Source organism: Lichtheimia ornata (assembly GCF_029851405.1).
Source record: "Lichtheimia ornata isolate CBS 291.66 chromosome Unknown scaffold00003, whole genome shotgun sequence".
In the NCBI taxonomy this organism is placed as follows: Eukaryota; Fungi; Mucoromycota; class Mucoromycetes; order Mucorales; family Lichtheimiaceae; genus Lichtheimia; species Lichtheimia ornata.
The window spans coordinates 471,760-489,653 of NW_026695323.1; the positions used below are offsets into that span (position 1 = coordinate 471,760).

General features: G+C 43.3%; 5 protein-coding genes across 5 annotated transcripts; 4 read left to right on the top strand and 1 right to left on the bottom strand.

The window, feature by feature from the left end:
* Nucleotides 1–211: 211 nt before the first annotated feature.
* Nucleotides 212–739, top strand: O0I10_001158 (uncharacterized protein; the record flags this gene model as incomplete). Its single annotated transcript, XM_058481255.1, has 1 exon — nt 212–739. The coding sequence occupies one exon, from the start codon at nt 212–214 to the stop codon at nt 737–739; it is 528 nt and encodes a 175-aa protein (XP_058347893.1).
* A 4,574-nt stretch (nt 740–5,313) lies between these two features.
* O0I10_001159 (uncharacterized protein) lies at nt 5,314–7,295 on the bottom strand (the record flags this gene model as incomplete). Its single annotated transcript, XM_058481256.1, has 11 exons — nt 5,314–5,424; nt 5,484–5,594; nt 5,650–5,862; nt 5,926–6,052; nt 6,112–6,179; nt 6,241–6,319; nt 6,378–6,458; nt 6,519–6,765; nt 6,837–6,988; nt 7,077–7,230; nt 7,286–7,295. 11 exons carry the CDS (start codon nt 7,293–7,295, stop codon nt 5,314–5,316), a joined length of 1,353 nt encoding a protein of 450 aa, XP_058347894.1.
* Nucleotides 7,296–9,340: 2,045 nt separating this feature from the next.
* On the top strand, nt 9,341–10,514 carry O0I10_001160 (uncharacterized protein; the record flags this gene model as incomplete). The annotated part of the gene is made up of 2 exons (XM_058481257.1): nt 9,341–10,238; nt 10,303–10,514. The coding sequence occupies 2 exons, from the start codon at nt 9,341–9,343 to the stop codon at nt 10,512–10,514; spliced, it is 1,110 nt and encodes a 369-aa protein (XP_058347895.1).
* Nucleotides 10,515–12,629: 2,115 nt separating this feature from the next.
* O0I10_001161 (uncharacterized protein) lies at nt 12,630–14,200 on the top strand (the record flags this gene model as incomplete). Its single annotated transcript, XM_058481258.1, has 6 exons — nt 12,630–12,757; nt 12,819–12,877; nt 12,944–13,183; nt 13,244–13,308; nt 13,371–13,979; nt 14,048–14,200. 6 exons carry the CDS (start codon nt 12,630–12,632, stop codon nt 14,198–14,200), a joined length of 1,254 nt encoding a protein of 417 aa, XP_058347896.1.
* Nucleotides 14,201–14,670: 470 nt separating this feature from the next.
* Nucleotides 14,671–17,864, top strand: O0I10_001162 (ATP-dependent protease La; the record flags this gene model as incomplete). The annotated part of the gene is made up of 11 exons (XM_058481259.1): nt 14,671–15,420; nt 15,481–15,564; nt 15,631–15,923; nt 15,986–16,079; nt 16,153–16,265; nt 16,322–16,404; nt 16,466–16,510; nt 16,575–17,023; nt 17,085–17,229; nt 17,292–17,462; nt 17,530–17,864. The coding sequence occupies 11 exons, from the start codon at nt 14,671–14,673 to the stop codon at nt 17,862–17,864; spliced, it is 2,562 nt and encodes an 853-aa protein (XP_058347897.1).
* Nucleotides 17,865–17,894: the final 30 nt, after the last annotated feature.

Sequence of the window (17,894 nt, forward strand, 5' to 3'; positions counted from 1 at the left end):
TAGGGAAAAACTAGCAGATGGTATTCGACAAGCACTCGCACCCTTTGATAAGATTCTAGATCATGGTATTCTTCGCGACCATGACTCCCATTTGTTTATGGGACATGGTTACGCAACATTAAACGTTTCAGCCTCACTCGATTTCCTCCCACTCACACACACGATTGCTTGGCCCAACTCCGCCGACTTCTTTTATGCAACATGGGCTGAAATGCCATTACATTGTCTACACTGTCATCGTTCCGGTCACTCTATTTCATCATGTCCTAGTCATCCAAGTCGCAATCGTCTTTGCTGGTCATGTGGTCAACCAGGCCATCGTGCAGCAAAATGTTCTTATCATCGCACCCCAACGCCAACCAACAACAAAGAACCACACGTGCCACCATCGCCTCCATCGCCCACACTTTCTTCTGCCCACAGCCACGACTCTGATGTATCAATGCGTTCTGATGACCTTTCCAATCGTGAAGCTCACAACGACCAGCTTATTGTCGACTTTATCCCACCTCAGCCCAATACTGACCCCAACGCCAAACCTATCACTGGTCGCCAACGCAGACTACTTAACCGCCTGTTCCCTATTTCCGACGAAGCAAGAACCATTACTGAAACACTGACCAGCGCATCTTATGACAGACTTTATGCTACACTTCGCAACAAGGGGAAAGCGTTCCCCTTTTCGTTCTCTTTTGCATCGGAAAGTGTCTCTTCTTCGAGTCACAATGATCCGGTTTGATCTATTTCTCTTCTCAGTTAGTCTTCTTTACTTTCACATTGCTGTATCATCTTTGGGGTATCACTCCTCGACATACTCCCAATAAAAATCGAGGCAAATCAAGCCTCCCTATAACGAAGAGGTCGACCCCTAGATCAGTTTGGCTGGTAGCGACATTGCGAAATATGGGATTGGCAAGCTTGATCGTGAAACTGGCACCCAAGGTGCAATTGGCCAAGCCGAGCACATCGCTCTATTCAAAGCCCCACGTTTGATTGTAAAGTTCGGAGATACAGGCACCTTTATGTTTGTAAGCGTGATGCTATATGAGAAGTGGTCTTTGTTTAATGTAAAGCAGTATGACTATAATAGAGCAAAAGATGCAGAGGGTCGTGTTGTGTGACACAGCTACGTTTGCATGAATGAAAGAGCCGATGTATAATTACTTTATGGATCATCTAGGAACAGGCATGTATTGCCAGCTAACGGCCACTTTCATCCAAGCATCATTGTTGCGAGATCCACTGCATGGGAACGATGCCCCTGCTCCAGACATTCACTTCCATGATTCAATTATCTTGATCCGAGCTGATTTGGCTGAGCTACGGTCAAAGAGAGATTACATCTATTCATACATCAGCATACATTCGAATGTCTCAGCTCAGTAATCCTTGTTCGACCGTAACTAAACCAAATCAGCTCGGATCAAGCTACTTGAATCATCGAAATGAATATCTGGAGCAGGAGAATCATCCACTTACAATGGAATGCACAAAAGTTGGGAATGCACAAAAGTGGCTATTAACTGCCAATCTATGGCCTAAGAATGAGGGTTGCGTACCTGTCATGCATGGTCCCTGAAGTCCAAACTTTTTAACCCAGTTACACAAACGCGACCCTCTGCATCTTTGGCTCTATCAGGGCCTAGCTATTTGGCATTGAACAAAGACCACTTGTCATATAGCATCAGGCACACAACATGCAGGTGCCTGTATCTCCAAACTTTACAATGAAACGTGGGGTTTTGAATAGAGCAGTGTGCTCGGCTTGGCCAACTGCACCTTGGGTGAAAGTTTCACGATCAAGCTTGCCATCCCAGATTTCGCAATGTCGCTACCAGCCAAACTGGATCTGGGGGTCAACCTCTTCGACGACGACGACCAAAAAATGTTTTTTGGGCTAGTTGCGACATTGAACGTGAAACTTTCACACAAGGTGCAGTTGGCCAAGCCGAGCACATTGCTCTATTCAAAACCCCACGTTTCATTGTAAAGTTTGGAGATACAGGCACCTTTATATTTGTAAGCATGATGCTATATGGGAAGTGGTCTTCGTTCAATGTCAAGTCGCTGGACCCTGGCAGAGCAAAAGATGCAGAGGGACCTCTTTGTGTAACTCAGCTACTTTGCATGACTGGAAGGATGGAAGGATGATACTGTATACTATTGACAATATCCCATACATTGCGAGCTAACAGCCATTTCCTCACAATCGGCAATGTTGCCCATTCTATGACAGTGGAACGGTGCTCCTGCTTCAGACAATCATTTCCATGATTGGATTATGTTGATCCGAGTTGATTTGGCTGAGCTACGCTCATACAAAGTTACTTCAGTTGAGCAACATAGAGCATGGTTAGATGTGTGGATTGATGTAATCCCTCTTTGGCTGTATCTCGGTCAAATCAACTCGGATCAACATAATCCAATCATGGAAATGAATGTCTGAAGCAGGAGAATCGCTCACATGTCATAGAGTGGACAACAGTGGCTATTGTGAAGAAATGGCTGTTAGCTCGCAATGAACGGGCTTTTGTCAACAGTATACAGTATCATCCTTCCATCCTTCCAGTCATGCAAAGTAGCTGAGTTACACAAAGAGGTCCCTCTGCATCTTTTGCTCTGCCAGGGTCCAGCGACTTGACATTGAACGAAGACCACTTCTCATATAGCATCACGCTTACAAATATAAAGGTGCCTGTATCTCCAAACTTTACAATGAAACGTGGGGTTTTGAATAGAGCAATGTGCTCGGCTTGGCCAACTGCACCTTGTGTGAAAGTTTCACGTTCAATGTCGCAAACAGCCCAAAAAATATTTTTTGGTCGTCGAAAAAAGTTTCAAGAGATCGACCCCTGGATCCAGTTTGGCTGGTGGCGACATTGCGAAATCTGGGATTGGCTACGATGGACTTCATAGTTTGACACAAGATCGCTTTCACCCCGCCGAGCGACATGGTTCTATTAAAGACCCCACGTTTGATTGTAAAGTTTAGAGATACAAGCACCTTTTATGTTTTACATATGATGTAAGCATAATGCTATATGAGAAGTGGTCTTTGTTCATTGTAAAGTAGATAGCCGTAGCAGAGCGAAAGATGCAGAGGGCGTGTTTGTGTAACACAGGCTATCATGCAGGGCTGGAAGGACGATGGATGATGCTCTATACACAGTGCATAAACTGCCACTTGATAGCCCATTCCTCCCATTCACCGTTGTTACTCAAACTAATGCGTGTGGAAGATTCTCCTGCTGCATCCCATCATGCCCATCCTTTAACTTTCTTGATCCGAGTAGATTTATATGAGCAACGCTCAAACACAAAACATCATCCAATTTCACAAAAATCATTTTGCAAAGTTATTTGTAAACTGCCAGCTAATAGCCCATTCCTCCCATTCACCTTTGTTGTTCAATCCAATGCATACGAACGATTGTCCTGCTCCAGCCCATCATTCCCATCATTCAAGTTTCTTGATCCGAGCCAATTTGACTGAGCAACGCTCAAACAAAGAAACGTCATCCAAGCATAAAAAAAATCTAGTTAATTTACACTTCTTCTACTCTCAACTTCTTGTCTCTTCCTCCTCCCATTCTCAACTGTTGCCCATTCAAGTACAACCACCACCTGCAAACGATTGTCCTGCTTCAACCCATCATGTCAATCCTACAACTCTCTTGATCCAATTGTCTTTGACTGAATGGCATGTCGATGGCGTGTACACAGCCTTCATGTCACTCTTCCACAACACACGAGGCTCTTGACACAACACGCGCTCTTGCACACTCCTCTACCACGATCAAACGCAACAGCATCCATTCCAGCAGTTGCTATTAGCAAGGCCTATGCTCCATTGTCTCAAGGAGCATTCACAACCTTGTCACTCTACTACTAAAACACATGCTCTTGCACATCCCTCTGCCACGACCAAACGTACCAGCAGCTGCTATTCGCAAGGTCTTCAACCCATTGTCTCAACCGTCACTCTTCGCTTGCAGCTTTTATTACGTGAACAGCAGATAGTCATTGTACAGAGGCAGCTTTATTTACATGTAGCAACTTGCTTCAATACATACGAACTCCTATGGATGATGCCATATCAATACACCGCAATGCAAGCAATCTTCATCTTGTTGAGCTGCGATGGAAAAGGGCCAAAAAAACGAGATGCACCAATGGAGAAGGGTCAGCAGCAGTATTCGATTTGAAATGGTTATGGATGGATGGATGAGAAATCCTGGGAATGTTGCTTTCGTTATTTGGCGCGTCGTCAGCAGGAACGATGAATCATATCACGTGGATACGGCTGAGGATGATGATGGATTGGTTGGATTATCCAGAGGGCTTTATCTTTGACAATGCTATTGGAACACGCGAGTCAATGCATGCAGCAGCTATTTTACAACCATGGATGAAGGATGTTTATGACGGCAGCAGCCAAGAATACAACGATACATTTATCCCTGTTGACTCTTTTATGATTCATCCCTGCCTTATACAACTTGTAATACTCTCTCTTTATCATCTTTACTTTATAAACATCCACACTACCGTTTGCTATGCTTCCACTTTTTCATTGAATGAAGATTGGGTCCAACATAATAATTAGAAGGGTATCGTACTATCAGCCCACATGTGCAAGATGTGGATCACTTGGTTGGTTCCTGGATTGAAAGGGAGAATAGGAATCTGAAGGTCGGAAACGAGATTGGATCATTTACATCATTGTATCAAGATGCTTTTGTCTAGATGAAATGTAGTGGTGTCTCTCTAACGTTTGTATTGTAAAGATAATAAACCCGAGAGCGATGATGCTCAACATAATAGTGCTTGTTACATAAGCTTGGTGGTGCGTTGTAAGCTTAATTCATTATCTTCAAGAAAGGGTGAGCTCCTATAAACTGTAATTGGCACGGGTACATGGATACTCCATCCTATCTATCACAACTTTCAGCCAAAGCTATCTTTTGCAGCATTATACAAGAACGGACCATTCCATACGAGCCATCATAGGTATAGGCAGGCAGGGGAAGGATCGATCATGCATTTCTCAACCAATAGGATTGACCCTTCAAGTCATGTCTCTTGGCTCTCTAGCGGTTCCCTTGTTATCACCTTATTGAGGTGGCGAATTATAGCCACTCCTACCATCAATACATTTTGCTAACAAGATGGCCTTTATTCTAACGTTTGTATTTTCCTTACACAAATGACGTGTCTTCATCGTTCTCTATAGTGACGATGTTTCAATTCTTGATATCCCAAGTGCCTCAAATATATACGCAAGTGTATTACATAGAATAATGAAATAGCCTTTTATTGTTCAGCCATTGGTACATCTCCACTTTCATCCTTTTTAGGTTCTTGTTCTTCTTCTTTCTTATCCTCCTCCTTGGTTGCAGATTCAGGCTCATAGATTGTACTTGCCTATGTGTCTCGTTGATAAGCTACCTTGATCCAAAGGAATCGAAGCCCACTCAACCTACCATTTGCCAAACTTGGACAATGTTATCCTCAGCTGCACTTGCCAACATCCAGGGATCTACTGGGTTCCAGCCAAAGTCGGAAATCTTGTTGGTGTGACCTCCATGCATAAACTAGTGATAAACAAGTAAGACACATGCTATTCAACCAACACTTTTTTTTACTTACCAGTAATTCAGGAGGACCATCCTCAGCTTCTGCTGGTGACATTTCTTGTCCTATCCTTGATAAATCCCAAACCAATACCCGTCGATCATTTCCAGCAGTAGCAAGCACCGACTCGTGATGGGGTGACCATGCAAGTTGAAGAATTTCACCTTGATGTCCTTGTAATTCATGGAGCTTGTGTTTTGGATTACGTAAATCCCACAATGCTGCAGTCTAAGGTATTGATATGAGTAACCTAGCAGAGTAGGTATATACATCTTGTGTTTTGATACCAACCTGATCACCAGAACCAGTGGCAAGGACCCATTCACTATTAGGGCAGAAGCCAACGCAGTTGATACCAGCATTATGCGCATAAATGTCGTGAATTGGCGTATCGGTCGACTTGTTTCGAGCATCCCATCTTTAATACAATCATAGGTTAGTGTCGTCATCCATATTGACTACCAACAATATACATACATCATCAACTTGCAATCATCACCAACCGATGCAAATATCGTCTCATACTTTGGATGCCATGCCACGTCCTATATAGATAACAGCCATCCATGTAAGGATATACGTGTATGCAAATGCCATAAGCCATACCTCTACAGGAGCAGTGTGACCATTGTATACATTTAGCGGCTCGATTTCTTTGTTCTCCTTTGATGCTGCAGCAATATCCCTGAAAGTTGATCAATGTAAGTCATTGTCTTGTGGATAAACCAGAGAGAGCAACATACCAATAACACACGCGTGAATCAAAACTACCACTGATTAAATGGGTCGATTTGGCTTTGTGTGGATTCCATGCCAGACCATAACTACAAACAACATCAATCATCAATGAACGAATGCTTGTATTTCCCCCCCCCCATACGTACCCTTCCTTATCGTGGCCTGATAGTTTGAATGTGGGATTGAAGCGTTCAAATACTCTTGGCGTTTGACCATATTGTTTCCGATCAAAGATGTACACCTCTCCCGTTCTCGACTTGGTTGCAATGATATCCGTATTATCCACTTGATAACGTGCACGATTGACCTCGCCTTCATGTACAATCTTTTGTTCAATCTTGATATGGGCGTCATAGGGTGCTGTGCCATTGGCGTTGGAATCATCATCTTCTTCTATATAGCAGCCGGTTCCCATCCCATGTATTAGTCTTGAGTATGTAAAGTGAACAATAGAGTTTCATTACCCATTGCTGTATCATCCGTTGTTGACTTGCCGTTGAGGACTTGCTCATCGTTTGGTAGTCTCACTGTGGCAATCTGCACGTAGTTGCGATCGTCATCGTTCGTATGGGTTCCTAACAGGAGACGCTGAATCTTGAAATTGTTGTCAGGAAACCTAAGACATGCAAGTTAGCCCCATTTACTTTGAATAAAGTGGTTCTTTTTTTCACGTGGTTGTTGAGGGCAGTTGAGTGTTGACTTACTTTTCTACTTCGGGGAACCATTGACACGTTAGACTTGGCCATTCAAGTGCGTGAGAGATCAACAGATCGTATAGGAAAGGCGAGTTCTTTTTCCAAGTCTTGTACTCTTCGTTGATGAGCTTTTCAACCTCTTGTTGCTGTCGAGAATTCAAGTCTTTGAACGCGTCAATGAGATAGTTGACAAAAAGTTATTGGGGGTGAACCCTTACCGTGCGTCATATCCTACGCGAAATGGAAAGAACCACATTAAGTGCTTACACGAGCTTGTGCTGAGATGAAAATGCTCTTTGTTTCTCTACTCAGACGGCCGCTTAGTTACCTAATTATGCAATAGGATAGTAGTCTAGAATGCAATCTTGTATTGATTACTGGATGATACGTGATACACGGCTGTCACCGAGGATACCACATTTTTGGATCATCATTGTGCTAGTATCGACGTGTATGGGTTGCCGAGCAGCATGTGATTCATCATACAAAAAAAAGATTTCTATTATTGACTGTGACAGATAATGTTTTCTCGATAAGGATCTAATGAAGAGTTACCCTAGCTGGTTAGCCGGGATGGGTAGTAAATCAACAAAAGGATGAAACACACAATCGTGAATGATGATGGTTAATGTGCTGACGTGTGCAAGGAGGTGGAGGAATTGCTTCCCTGGGATTATTGGTCATGCAAAGAATATGAAATTGGGACAATCAAATTGCCAATGATGGTTCAAATGCACGGTGTGTGTGTGGTTGAAAAGACAAGCTCAAGTGAAAGCAAGTGTATGGATGCCGATCGTTAAAGAGGAGGAGAATAATGAGCATAAATGGATGAGCAAAGCACACAATGGATTTCCTTGAGTAGTCGATACCCCTTTCTTTCCTCTCTTTGTCTTTGTCTCCCTTGTTGTTCTCAACATGGAATATGAGCACGCCATGGTGACAGCTGCACGGCATTCTCCCCAGAATCGGAAATGGACGAGGATCTAAACGGAGCTGCCAAACCAACATCATCTCGAATCTGCTTAGAATAGTCGATAAGCTTATTAGATGAAAAGTTTATCCATCATTAGTTAATCCGAAAATGAATATTAATGCTGCACCAAAGTCGTGATTCTGCAATGATCAAGATAATAAACCGGAAAAGGCATTATTGGTGACACATCTTATGTGCAGCAGCAGTAGCAATATGCTTGTGGGGTAGTACCAACAACACGTCATGGCCATGGCCGGATTGTTCGAGCGATACAAAGACCCTGATCCACATTAACGAGTAGCATAATTTCCTTTTGATAACTAGACTTGATTCTAATCTCGTCAGGGGGGAGGGTTGATTGTGTTCCAACTTGTGTTTTTAGAACTAGATAATGTGGTCTTTGCATTGCTTATGGAGTACAGCACAACTCAGCGTGTTCGCGTGCCTGCGATCTAATTAGAGACATTGATCCGCAACAATAAGCCCATCCTACAGCAAGCAGCAACAGCAACAGAGCATCAATAAGCAGCAGCCTTACCCCTCGACTACCCCTATATTCCTTTGCCCATCATCATCACCATTCATCCAACTAAGATTGGTGATCTGCAGTTATTCAAAACCCTCGTGCACACACGCACGCACACATATTGTATTGCTTGCTGCTGTACCCTATTTTTATCCAATACTCAACAATTGACAACAACCAGGGGATACCAAGACATGATACAAAACAAACATCAAGTTGCAATAGCCGTAGAAGCCTTTAATTGACAAACATACATGGTATCTAAGCTTGTTGATTTGGTTTCTTTGTTGATAGCAGTGTTGCCATGGCAATAGCTGACTTTGGTGATATGCGTTGAAAGGTAGTAGTAGTAGAACAAGTTGCCAGCTAAAAGGCTAAGGAGACATGACCTCACCATTGGTTTCCATATTTCTTCATTACCATTCCCCTGAACCTCGTGTTCGAGTTTACTTGCTTGCCACCTTTTTCCGGTTCCGCTGTCTAGGCTTTACTTGCTCTCGCTCGCTCGCTCTCGATGGACTCGTCATTCCAAATTGAACGTTGCTCCTTAACATGGAAACAACCAAACACACCACGCAACACAAGGCGGATGCTTCACAATATCGGATTGGACCAATCAAATTGGAAAGGCTGACTATCTCGGGTCGGCTCGAGCTCATCTGCAGATGCCCTTAAATACCCAGTTCTTTTTGTCACTGACATGTATTCGTTACCTTCTTTCTTACTTTCCTCTTCTCATTTGAATACTTTTGGAAAGAATTATACATTTATCCAATGTCGTCGTCTTGTATCCAATCGTCGTCTTTTGCTATCGGAAAACCCGAACCACAACCCACCAGCGTTCTTAATTTTGTGGATCCTAGCTCGTTGTCCTCTTCAGCATCGTCACCTTCATCCAATGCATCTCCTCAAATGCTAGAAAACAAGGAACATCCATCCATTGATCGTCGCTTCAGCTATACTGAAATGTTGTCTGAACATGTACCTCCTGCCACGGCTGCTACAGATTATACACAGCATGATGCCAACAGCTATCATCCTCATTTGCATCATCCCACCATGACCAATTCTTCATCACCTTCCAACAGCAGTAGCGGTGATGAATACCACGCAGCTGTCAGCACCCCAAACAATACAATGCTAGCTGATCCCATGAGCATGGCTGCAGCTGCAGGCTTTGGTAACAACTTGTTCTCGCCTGTACATCCTCTTGCTGCTGCCAGTAGCATGGCGCCTCCATTTCAACATAGGCATTCAATTGCAAGCCCTTCTCCTTTTGGATTTTACGATAATGCTCCACCAAGACATCATTCTTTCAGCCATCCAAACGCCTTTCTCGATCAACGCAATGATAGCCTTGTTCAAGGATTTGCCAACTTGTGCACCACTCGGCCTGTCATGTCTTTTGGAAAGGATGACCATGCTATGCGCATGGGTTACCCACCTCCACTTCCTCAACCCACAGCCCATGAAGCCAACAACAACAATAGACGCTCATCATCCCAAGAAGGCAAACCACAAAAGACTCCCCGTTCTCGAGGTCGTCGCGTGTCCAATGTCCCCAGCAATGGTGTTCGCATGTTCACATGCAAGGCTGATGGCTGTGGCAAAGTCTTTAAGCGATCAGAACATCTCAAACGTCATATTCGATCCATTCACACTTTGGAAAAACGTATGTTATCATCATTATCATGATGCCATCTATCACCTTGTGCTTACATTTTTCTTTTTTTTAGCCTTTGAATGTCCTTATCAAAGTTGCAGCAAGCGTTTCTCGCGCTCAGACAATCTCAACCAACACATTCGCATCCATCGTCATAGCACCAGCAATGGTACCAAGGATACTCCTAATATTACAGCACCAAACAAGATCACTCCCCCTTCTACTACAAGCGTATCAGTATCTGCACCCACCAGCTTTCCAAGCTTCGCTCAAGCCTACATATGAACGACAACGACATCTTTTCCATATTCAATTCTTTATCATATCAACAGGCATCATCAACTCATCAACAATAACTTCTCCAGCATACAAGCGAGGATATGTAATAAGCAGCATTTTTCTTCTTCTAAGGCAATTCACACCATCATCACACGAGCATACTACCGCTGATATTGATTATGAGCGATCTCATCTCGTGGCATCTTCTTCTCCTTATGACCCATTTCTTCTTCTTTTGATCTTTATTTCCCTTCTTCATCGAAGCCTTAATACAACACTGTTTTCAACTCCCCGTTGGTGTACATATGATCAGTATAAAAATTTGTTGCTTCAATTTCTTAACAATAAATCACTTGCTTGTGAAGCAGAAGACATCCCCTTTCATCATCATCATGATTCACTTTTACTATGATTGATTGTTGTTGGACCCATTTCTTAGTCGGATTACGCATTAACAATGGATCCAAACGATCTTTATCGGGTAACGACACAATTCGTTATTTAGAAGCATCTCTCTTTTGATCTTGCCTTTCAAGGAAAAAAGATTGAGTGCACAGTCGTCATATCAACAGTAAAGCCGAAAGCATGAATACAGCACAACATCACAATGTCGGTCACCAAAAGAGGAGCTTCCTTCTTGGTGTGATTCAATACCACGCTCTCTCTCTCTCGCTCTTTGACAGCCATCATCTCCTATCTGTCGTGAGACACATTTATCTTTTGCTCCGTGACACCATCCATGTGCGTGCGTGCGTGTGTGTGGGTACCTACCTACTGACATGCCGAAATCAACATTTGCTTTGCATGAAAGGCATCAGGCTCCGACACCTGCTAAAAAAAGCAATCGCCTTTGTGCATGAGTTGCACGAGGAACGTACATACCTCCCTATTCGTCCAGTCCCTAGCCCCAACGCTTACCATCGTTCCTCTTACATTATTGTCTCCTTAGTAATTTATGAGTGTGTAATGACTTATCTCCAGATTTGATATGTCACATCCTCAGTTCCGGATTGACAGCAGAGACGTCGTCCCATCATCATTGCAACATGTGATTCTTCTACCTACATGTACGTTTCGTTGTTGTCGTCAAGCCAACGCTACTATTTTAGAACACTCCATTGTTGTTGATCCTATCAGATATGGTATCATTGGAGTGGGTTCACGTGCGTCCCTTGATGATGATGAATGACTTTTTTTTAAAGATTCACTACCCGCATGATGAAGATGCTTCCTTGTCAATTCGTGTTCTTGTCGTCCGTCATGTGATTCTAATCAGCGGAGAGAACCCTTTTCTCAGGTCCGCCTTGTCATTTTTTTAAACCTTCTTCTGCAAGGGATGATATTGTTACATGTCATTAATGGTTGCTGCATCTTGACTAATGCAAAATAGGAAAGTGGTGTACAAAGCATAAGCACATACCTTGGACGAATGGCATGATCCTTTGGTAAATTGGCTCAAAAGGTTGCTTCGCTGTCACCATGGAAACGTCCAAGGAAACGGCTCTCTATCTCTCCATTCCGCTCCGATAAATCTGGCTTTATCGTACCCACAGTAAAGGATGCCACTCAAATCATATTGAACCTTACATAAAGATGTTGCTCATGGATCCGTGAATCCTCACGAAGCATGTATTCCTTCGTATTCATGTGATTGGGATAGCATTGGTAGTCGTAGCAAGCGAGAAATGAGAAATTGGGATGTGTGGGTTTATTTTAAGAGAAAAGCAACAACGCAAAAAGTATCATTGGATAGTACTCAATACATGACCTGAGTCTGCTGGATGACGAGACTTTGCATCTTATTATGAGAAGCGATGTGAGGTGGACCTACGACGGCGAGCTAGCTAATCAACATGCAAGTTTCTTTTATAGACGTAGAGTATGCGATGTCATGATGCAATGGGTTTTTGGATGTTGATTTATTGGGTGTAATGGATGTTTGTACATATAATGTGGTATTGAGTAAAGAGTCAAAGAGCATCACTCTAGGTGGTGTGTGTGTGTACCATAATGCGGCTGCTTAGGATGGGCCAATCAATCCATTTGGCTGTGGTTGAAACCAATAATCTGCCAAAAAAAATCTTCATTTCAACTCTTTCACCTCGAGTCAGCAGCATAAACATGGCCGACACAGCAGTAGCAAAGAAGCTTCAACCGAGCCGTAAAGGAAAGAAGGCATGGAGAAAGAACATTGACATGGAGCCCGTTGAAGAGGGTCTTGAATCCAACAGAGAAGAAGAAAGAGTCAGGTAAATTCTACTCACCCACATTCAGGTCGGATCGTCGAGATTGAACGACTACATTCAATAGAGGCAAGGTGTCGGATGGTGACGACCTCTTTACTATTGATACAACGGGTGATGCTGCAGGTAATTGAAATTGGTAGGATACGAGGTTGACTAGGATACTGATATGATCACATGACTCCCTCCTAGTACGAAGACAAGTTGCCAAAGATCGACCTCTACGAGTTGACGAGATTTTGAACCAACGATCGGCTGTTCCTGGTGTTACCAATCGTGTCAGAAAGCCTGTACAAGAAAAGACCATCTCCAAATATACAAAGCAACAAATCGACAAGATTGCAAAGCGCAAAAGTCAACAGGACGCTTCACCATTACCGAAAAAGAAGAGCAAGCGCTCAACTACACCTTCGTATGACATGTGGGGAGATGGTATGTTGGTTATTGGTTGCATATACATGAACATCGTTGCTCATTGTTTTATTCAAATAGAACCTGCTGCAGAGCCTGTTGAAGAGAACAGCTATCTCGATGTTGTCAAGGAACGCAAAGTCAACGTAAGTGAAGCAATGGGAAAAAGAGAACAATGGGATTTACAAATGGCATGTGTGTTACATAGGCTCCTGTCACCCTCAAAAGAAAGCCAACCGCAGCAGTACATCAACCAGCCGTTGCCGTACCACATGCTGGTGCATCATATAACCCAACAATGGAAGATCATCAAGCCCTTTTGAGACAAGCACATGAGATGGAAGAGAAGAAGGAGGCCGAGTCTCTCAAGTTGAAGGAGAAGCTTTCTTATCGCAAAGAACTCGACGACATCGCCCATGAACTCGAGCAATCATTAGAGGATGAGGATGAGGAATCAGCACCTGAATCGGACCATGATGAGGCTGATGATGCAGTACAACAAAGCAACAACAAGGAAGCCAAGCGAAAGACAAGAGCACAGCGAAACAAGGAAAAGCGTGTGAGGTTGGAGCAAATCATGAACAAGAAGAAGCAGCATGAAAAGGAGATCCGCAAGCAAATTGATCACTTGAATCAGATCGAAGAGGAAGTCAAGCAGCATCAGGAAAAGTTGAAGGCAATGGCTGAAAAGCGACAGGAGACCAGAGAATATATCGAGAAGGAAGGCGTAAAGCGATTAGGCAAGCACTACGTCAAGGAACGAGCCATTGATGTTCAATTACAAGATGAATTAAGTGAGTCCTTAAGGCAACTCAAGGTAAAGTATTCATGGGCCCGCATATATCATCACAATCCCCATCTCACTGGTTGACTTTTTTTCAATAGCCCGAAGGAAATCTATTGCATGATCGACAACACAGCCTTCAAAAACGCAACATTATCGAGCCCCGAGTAGAAGTCAAGCCATTCAAAAAGTATACACCAAAGGTATACGAGAAGCGATCTTATAAACAGTTTGATGCCAAGCATAGCAAATAGAGCATTTTGTATACACACATTTATTGCATTATAATAAGATTTTATCATCACAATCATGTTTATGAGAATCCAATGATACTTTTTCGGAATTGACATTCAAGACATGTGCCAATGACTGATTAGCATGGCGTATAAATAAGGTTTATGGTGATGGGAATATAGTATGCCTTGTTACACGAGTGTTTTTCATGCTACATTCGATTCCACAGTATTCCATTTATTGTAAAAGAAAGGGGGATAACAAAGAATATCAAGCAGGCAATGTTGACAAAGGATAAATGAAGAAGATGATGATGGTAGACGCTAACAATGACTATTAAAAAAGGCCTTGTTTCCATGACGGCATGAATCCATGGAAAGGAAGCACGCAATCCCGATCACATGCCGTTTTTGGAGTTATCTTAGCTGACAAACCCCACCCACTCACTCACTCACTCTTGCTCGTCTCTTTTTCTTTCATTCCACTTATCATGTCACATTTCCCAGAAACGCTTCCTATTATACCACTGGATGGGAAGGTGCTTTTACCAGCTGTCGTCCTCAAGATCTCCATGAGAGGCAGAGATGCATCCGCTTTGACCCGCCGTCATTTCCGTACTGCAGACCAACGTAAAGGAGCTCATCTCGCATGTGTGCCCTTGAAGCCTCTTCCAGCAGCCGATACCCAAGCCAACACGTTGACAGAAGAGAAAGCCGTGGTCGTTCAAGGCAACAACAAAAAAAAGGACGATCATGAAGAGTCAGAGCCTGTTGCTTTGGTCAAGAAGGGTGAAAAGGAACGCTTGTGTGAATATGGCTGTGCAGCTCGTATCCTTCGTGTTCAGAGATCTGGGCTTGGCGTTGTATCCGTATTTATCGAAGGTGTGGCTCGTATCCATGTGGATCGTATTATCCAGGATGATGCCAATATGCTTGCCAAAGTCAAATACATTGAGAAGCCCACAAAGGAAATCAAGATCGACGACAAGTTGCGTGATGAAACGATCGCTTTCAAGGCGCTTTGCCGTGAATTCTTGACCAAGATGCGTGATCTTCAAATGCCAGACTCGCTCGTGGATCAACTTGCAAAGCTCATTGACAATGTATCTCCCTTGGTGTTGGCCGACATGCTTGTTTCCATCATTGAAACTTCCTTTGATGAGAAGTTGTGGATGCTCTCCAATACAGATCCAAAGGAACGATTGACCAAAATGACTGAATGGATGACTCGACAATTACATGTATGTATTTTATATATATATCATACTAGGCTGTTGTTACTCACATCATTCATCATTTAGGTGCTCAAGATCTCTGAACAAATCCATTCAAGCATCGAAGGCAAGCTCAACAAGAGTCAACGCGAGTTTTACCTCCGCCAACAGGTGAGATTCCGTAATTGGTTTCTGATTACGCAATGGATAAATTAATGCGTGTGAACCCTCATTTAGCTTGAAGCCATCAAAAAGGAACTTGGTGAAAGCGAAGGATCTGCAGGTGGCAAGGATGAAGATGATATCGCCCAGTTGACCCGCCGATTGACAGAAGCCAACCTTCCTCAAGAAGCTGCCAACGTATCGCAACGAGAACTCAAACGACTCAAAAAGCTACAACCATCATCCAGCGAATGGTCCGTCATACGCAACTATCTCGAATTGATTGCAGACCTGCCATGGTCGAAGAAGACAGATGAAACGATTGATATTCAACGTGCTAAACAACAATTGGAAAATGATCATTTTGGGTAAGTTGTGTTTTTCTTTCATCCACATGTTTTATGCGAGTCTAACTTTGGATGTTACTCAGGTTGGATCATGTCAAGAAGAGAATCATCGAGTATCTTTCCGTTATCAAGATCAAGGGAGATCTTAAGGCACCCATTATTTGCCTTGTTGGACCCGTAAGTGTGTGTGTGTGGGGGGGGGGGAACAAGCTATCCAGTGTACGGAGCAATGCCTTATCTTTTATAATAGCCTGGTGTTGGTAAAACATCCCTTGGCCGTTCCATTGCAACGTCATTATCCAGAGAATTCCACAGAGTTTCGCTTGGAGGTGTAAGAGATGAGGCTGACATGCGTGGTCACAGGTATGTTGTTGTGGTTCTCGTCCTTTGGAATGGATTATTTATTCATTGATGGATAGACGTACCTATGTTGGCGCTATGCCAGGGTTGATTGTTCAAGGGTTGCGGAAATGTGGCGTGAATAACCCACTCTTTTTGCTTGGTAAGTGTATATGAGAGCACGTGATAATGAACCGTGCGCTCTAATCCACTTCTAAAAATAGATGAGGTGGATAAGCTTGTACATTCAACATATTATGGTGATCCAGGTACGTCGTAAACGACCATGAACAACCCAAAGGCTATTGTAACTAATGATCGATCATCGTATAGCTGCTGCACTCTTGGAAGTCTTGGATCCTGAACAAAACAACAGCTTCTCTGATCATTATCTCAACATCCCATTCGACTTATCAAATGTGTTGTTCCTCGCCACTGCCAATTCTTTGGAGACTATCCCAGGCCCCCTATTAGACCGCATGGAGGTTATTCACCTTAATGGATATACGTTTGAGGAGAAGCTTCACATTGCTCGCTCACATTTACTCCCAAAACAAATCAAAGCACACGGATTGGAGCCTAACCAAGTGACTATGGCTGATGAAGTCCTACTCAAGATTGCTGAGAATTATACCCGGGAAAGTGGTGTGCGTAGTTTGGAGCGTACTATTGCCTCCGTGGTGCGAGCAAAATGTGTTGAATTGGCAGATTTTCAAGAGACCGGTACAATGGACAAATACAATCCTGAAGTCAAGCTGAGTGATCTCGAAGACATCCTAGGCGTAAGTCACCTCCCTCACACACACTTTTTATTGGAGTGGGAAGCTTACAATTCAAATTTAGATTGCTGTTTTCGAGAAAGAGGTCGCTGAACGTGAACCCTATCCGGGTGTTGTCACTGGATTGGCGTACTCTGGTAGTGGTAATGGTGGAATCTTGTTTGTGGAAGCGACAAAGATGCCAGGCAAAGGAGAATTGCAGTTGACCGGTACGTATTATATAGAGTTATTGTTGCCATCCATTGAGAGTACTAACATGGATCATCAATAGGTTCATTGGGCGATGTTATCAAGGAATCAGCACAAATCGCATTGACATGGGTAAAAGCACATGCATATGCACTCAAGATCGCACCCACCAAGCATACCAATATCGTTGAGAATTATGACGTGCATATCCATTTCCCTGGAGGTGCTGTTCCAAAAGATGGCCCTAGTGCAGGTAATAATCATTACATGTGGAATTTACCGATGGTGACAGCTCACTGACAACAATGGTTCTTTTAAAGGTGTAACACTTGTGAGTGCGTTAGTCTCTCTTTTCTCAGGCTATTGCGTCAAGCCCACAACAGCAATGACAGGTGAAATTTCCTTGCGTGGACAAGTGCTCCCTGTTGGTGGTATCAAAGAAAAGGTGATCTCTGCCCATCGAGCAGGCATTCGCAAGATTATCATGTGCCACAAGAATCGCAAGGATGTTGAATCCGATGTACCAGAAAGTGTAAAGCAAGATATCACATTCGTATACGCAAAGCATATTTGGGACGTACTTGCTTCTGCTTTGGAAATCAATGACGAGTCCGCTGAAAAGTGGTCAATGCGTACCTTGGAGAGTCACTTGTAAGCAGTGTGCGTGTAAAATAGATCCTCCTTA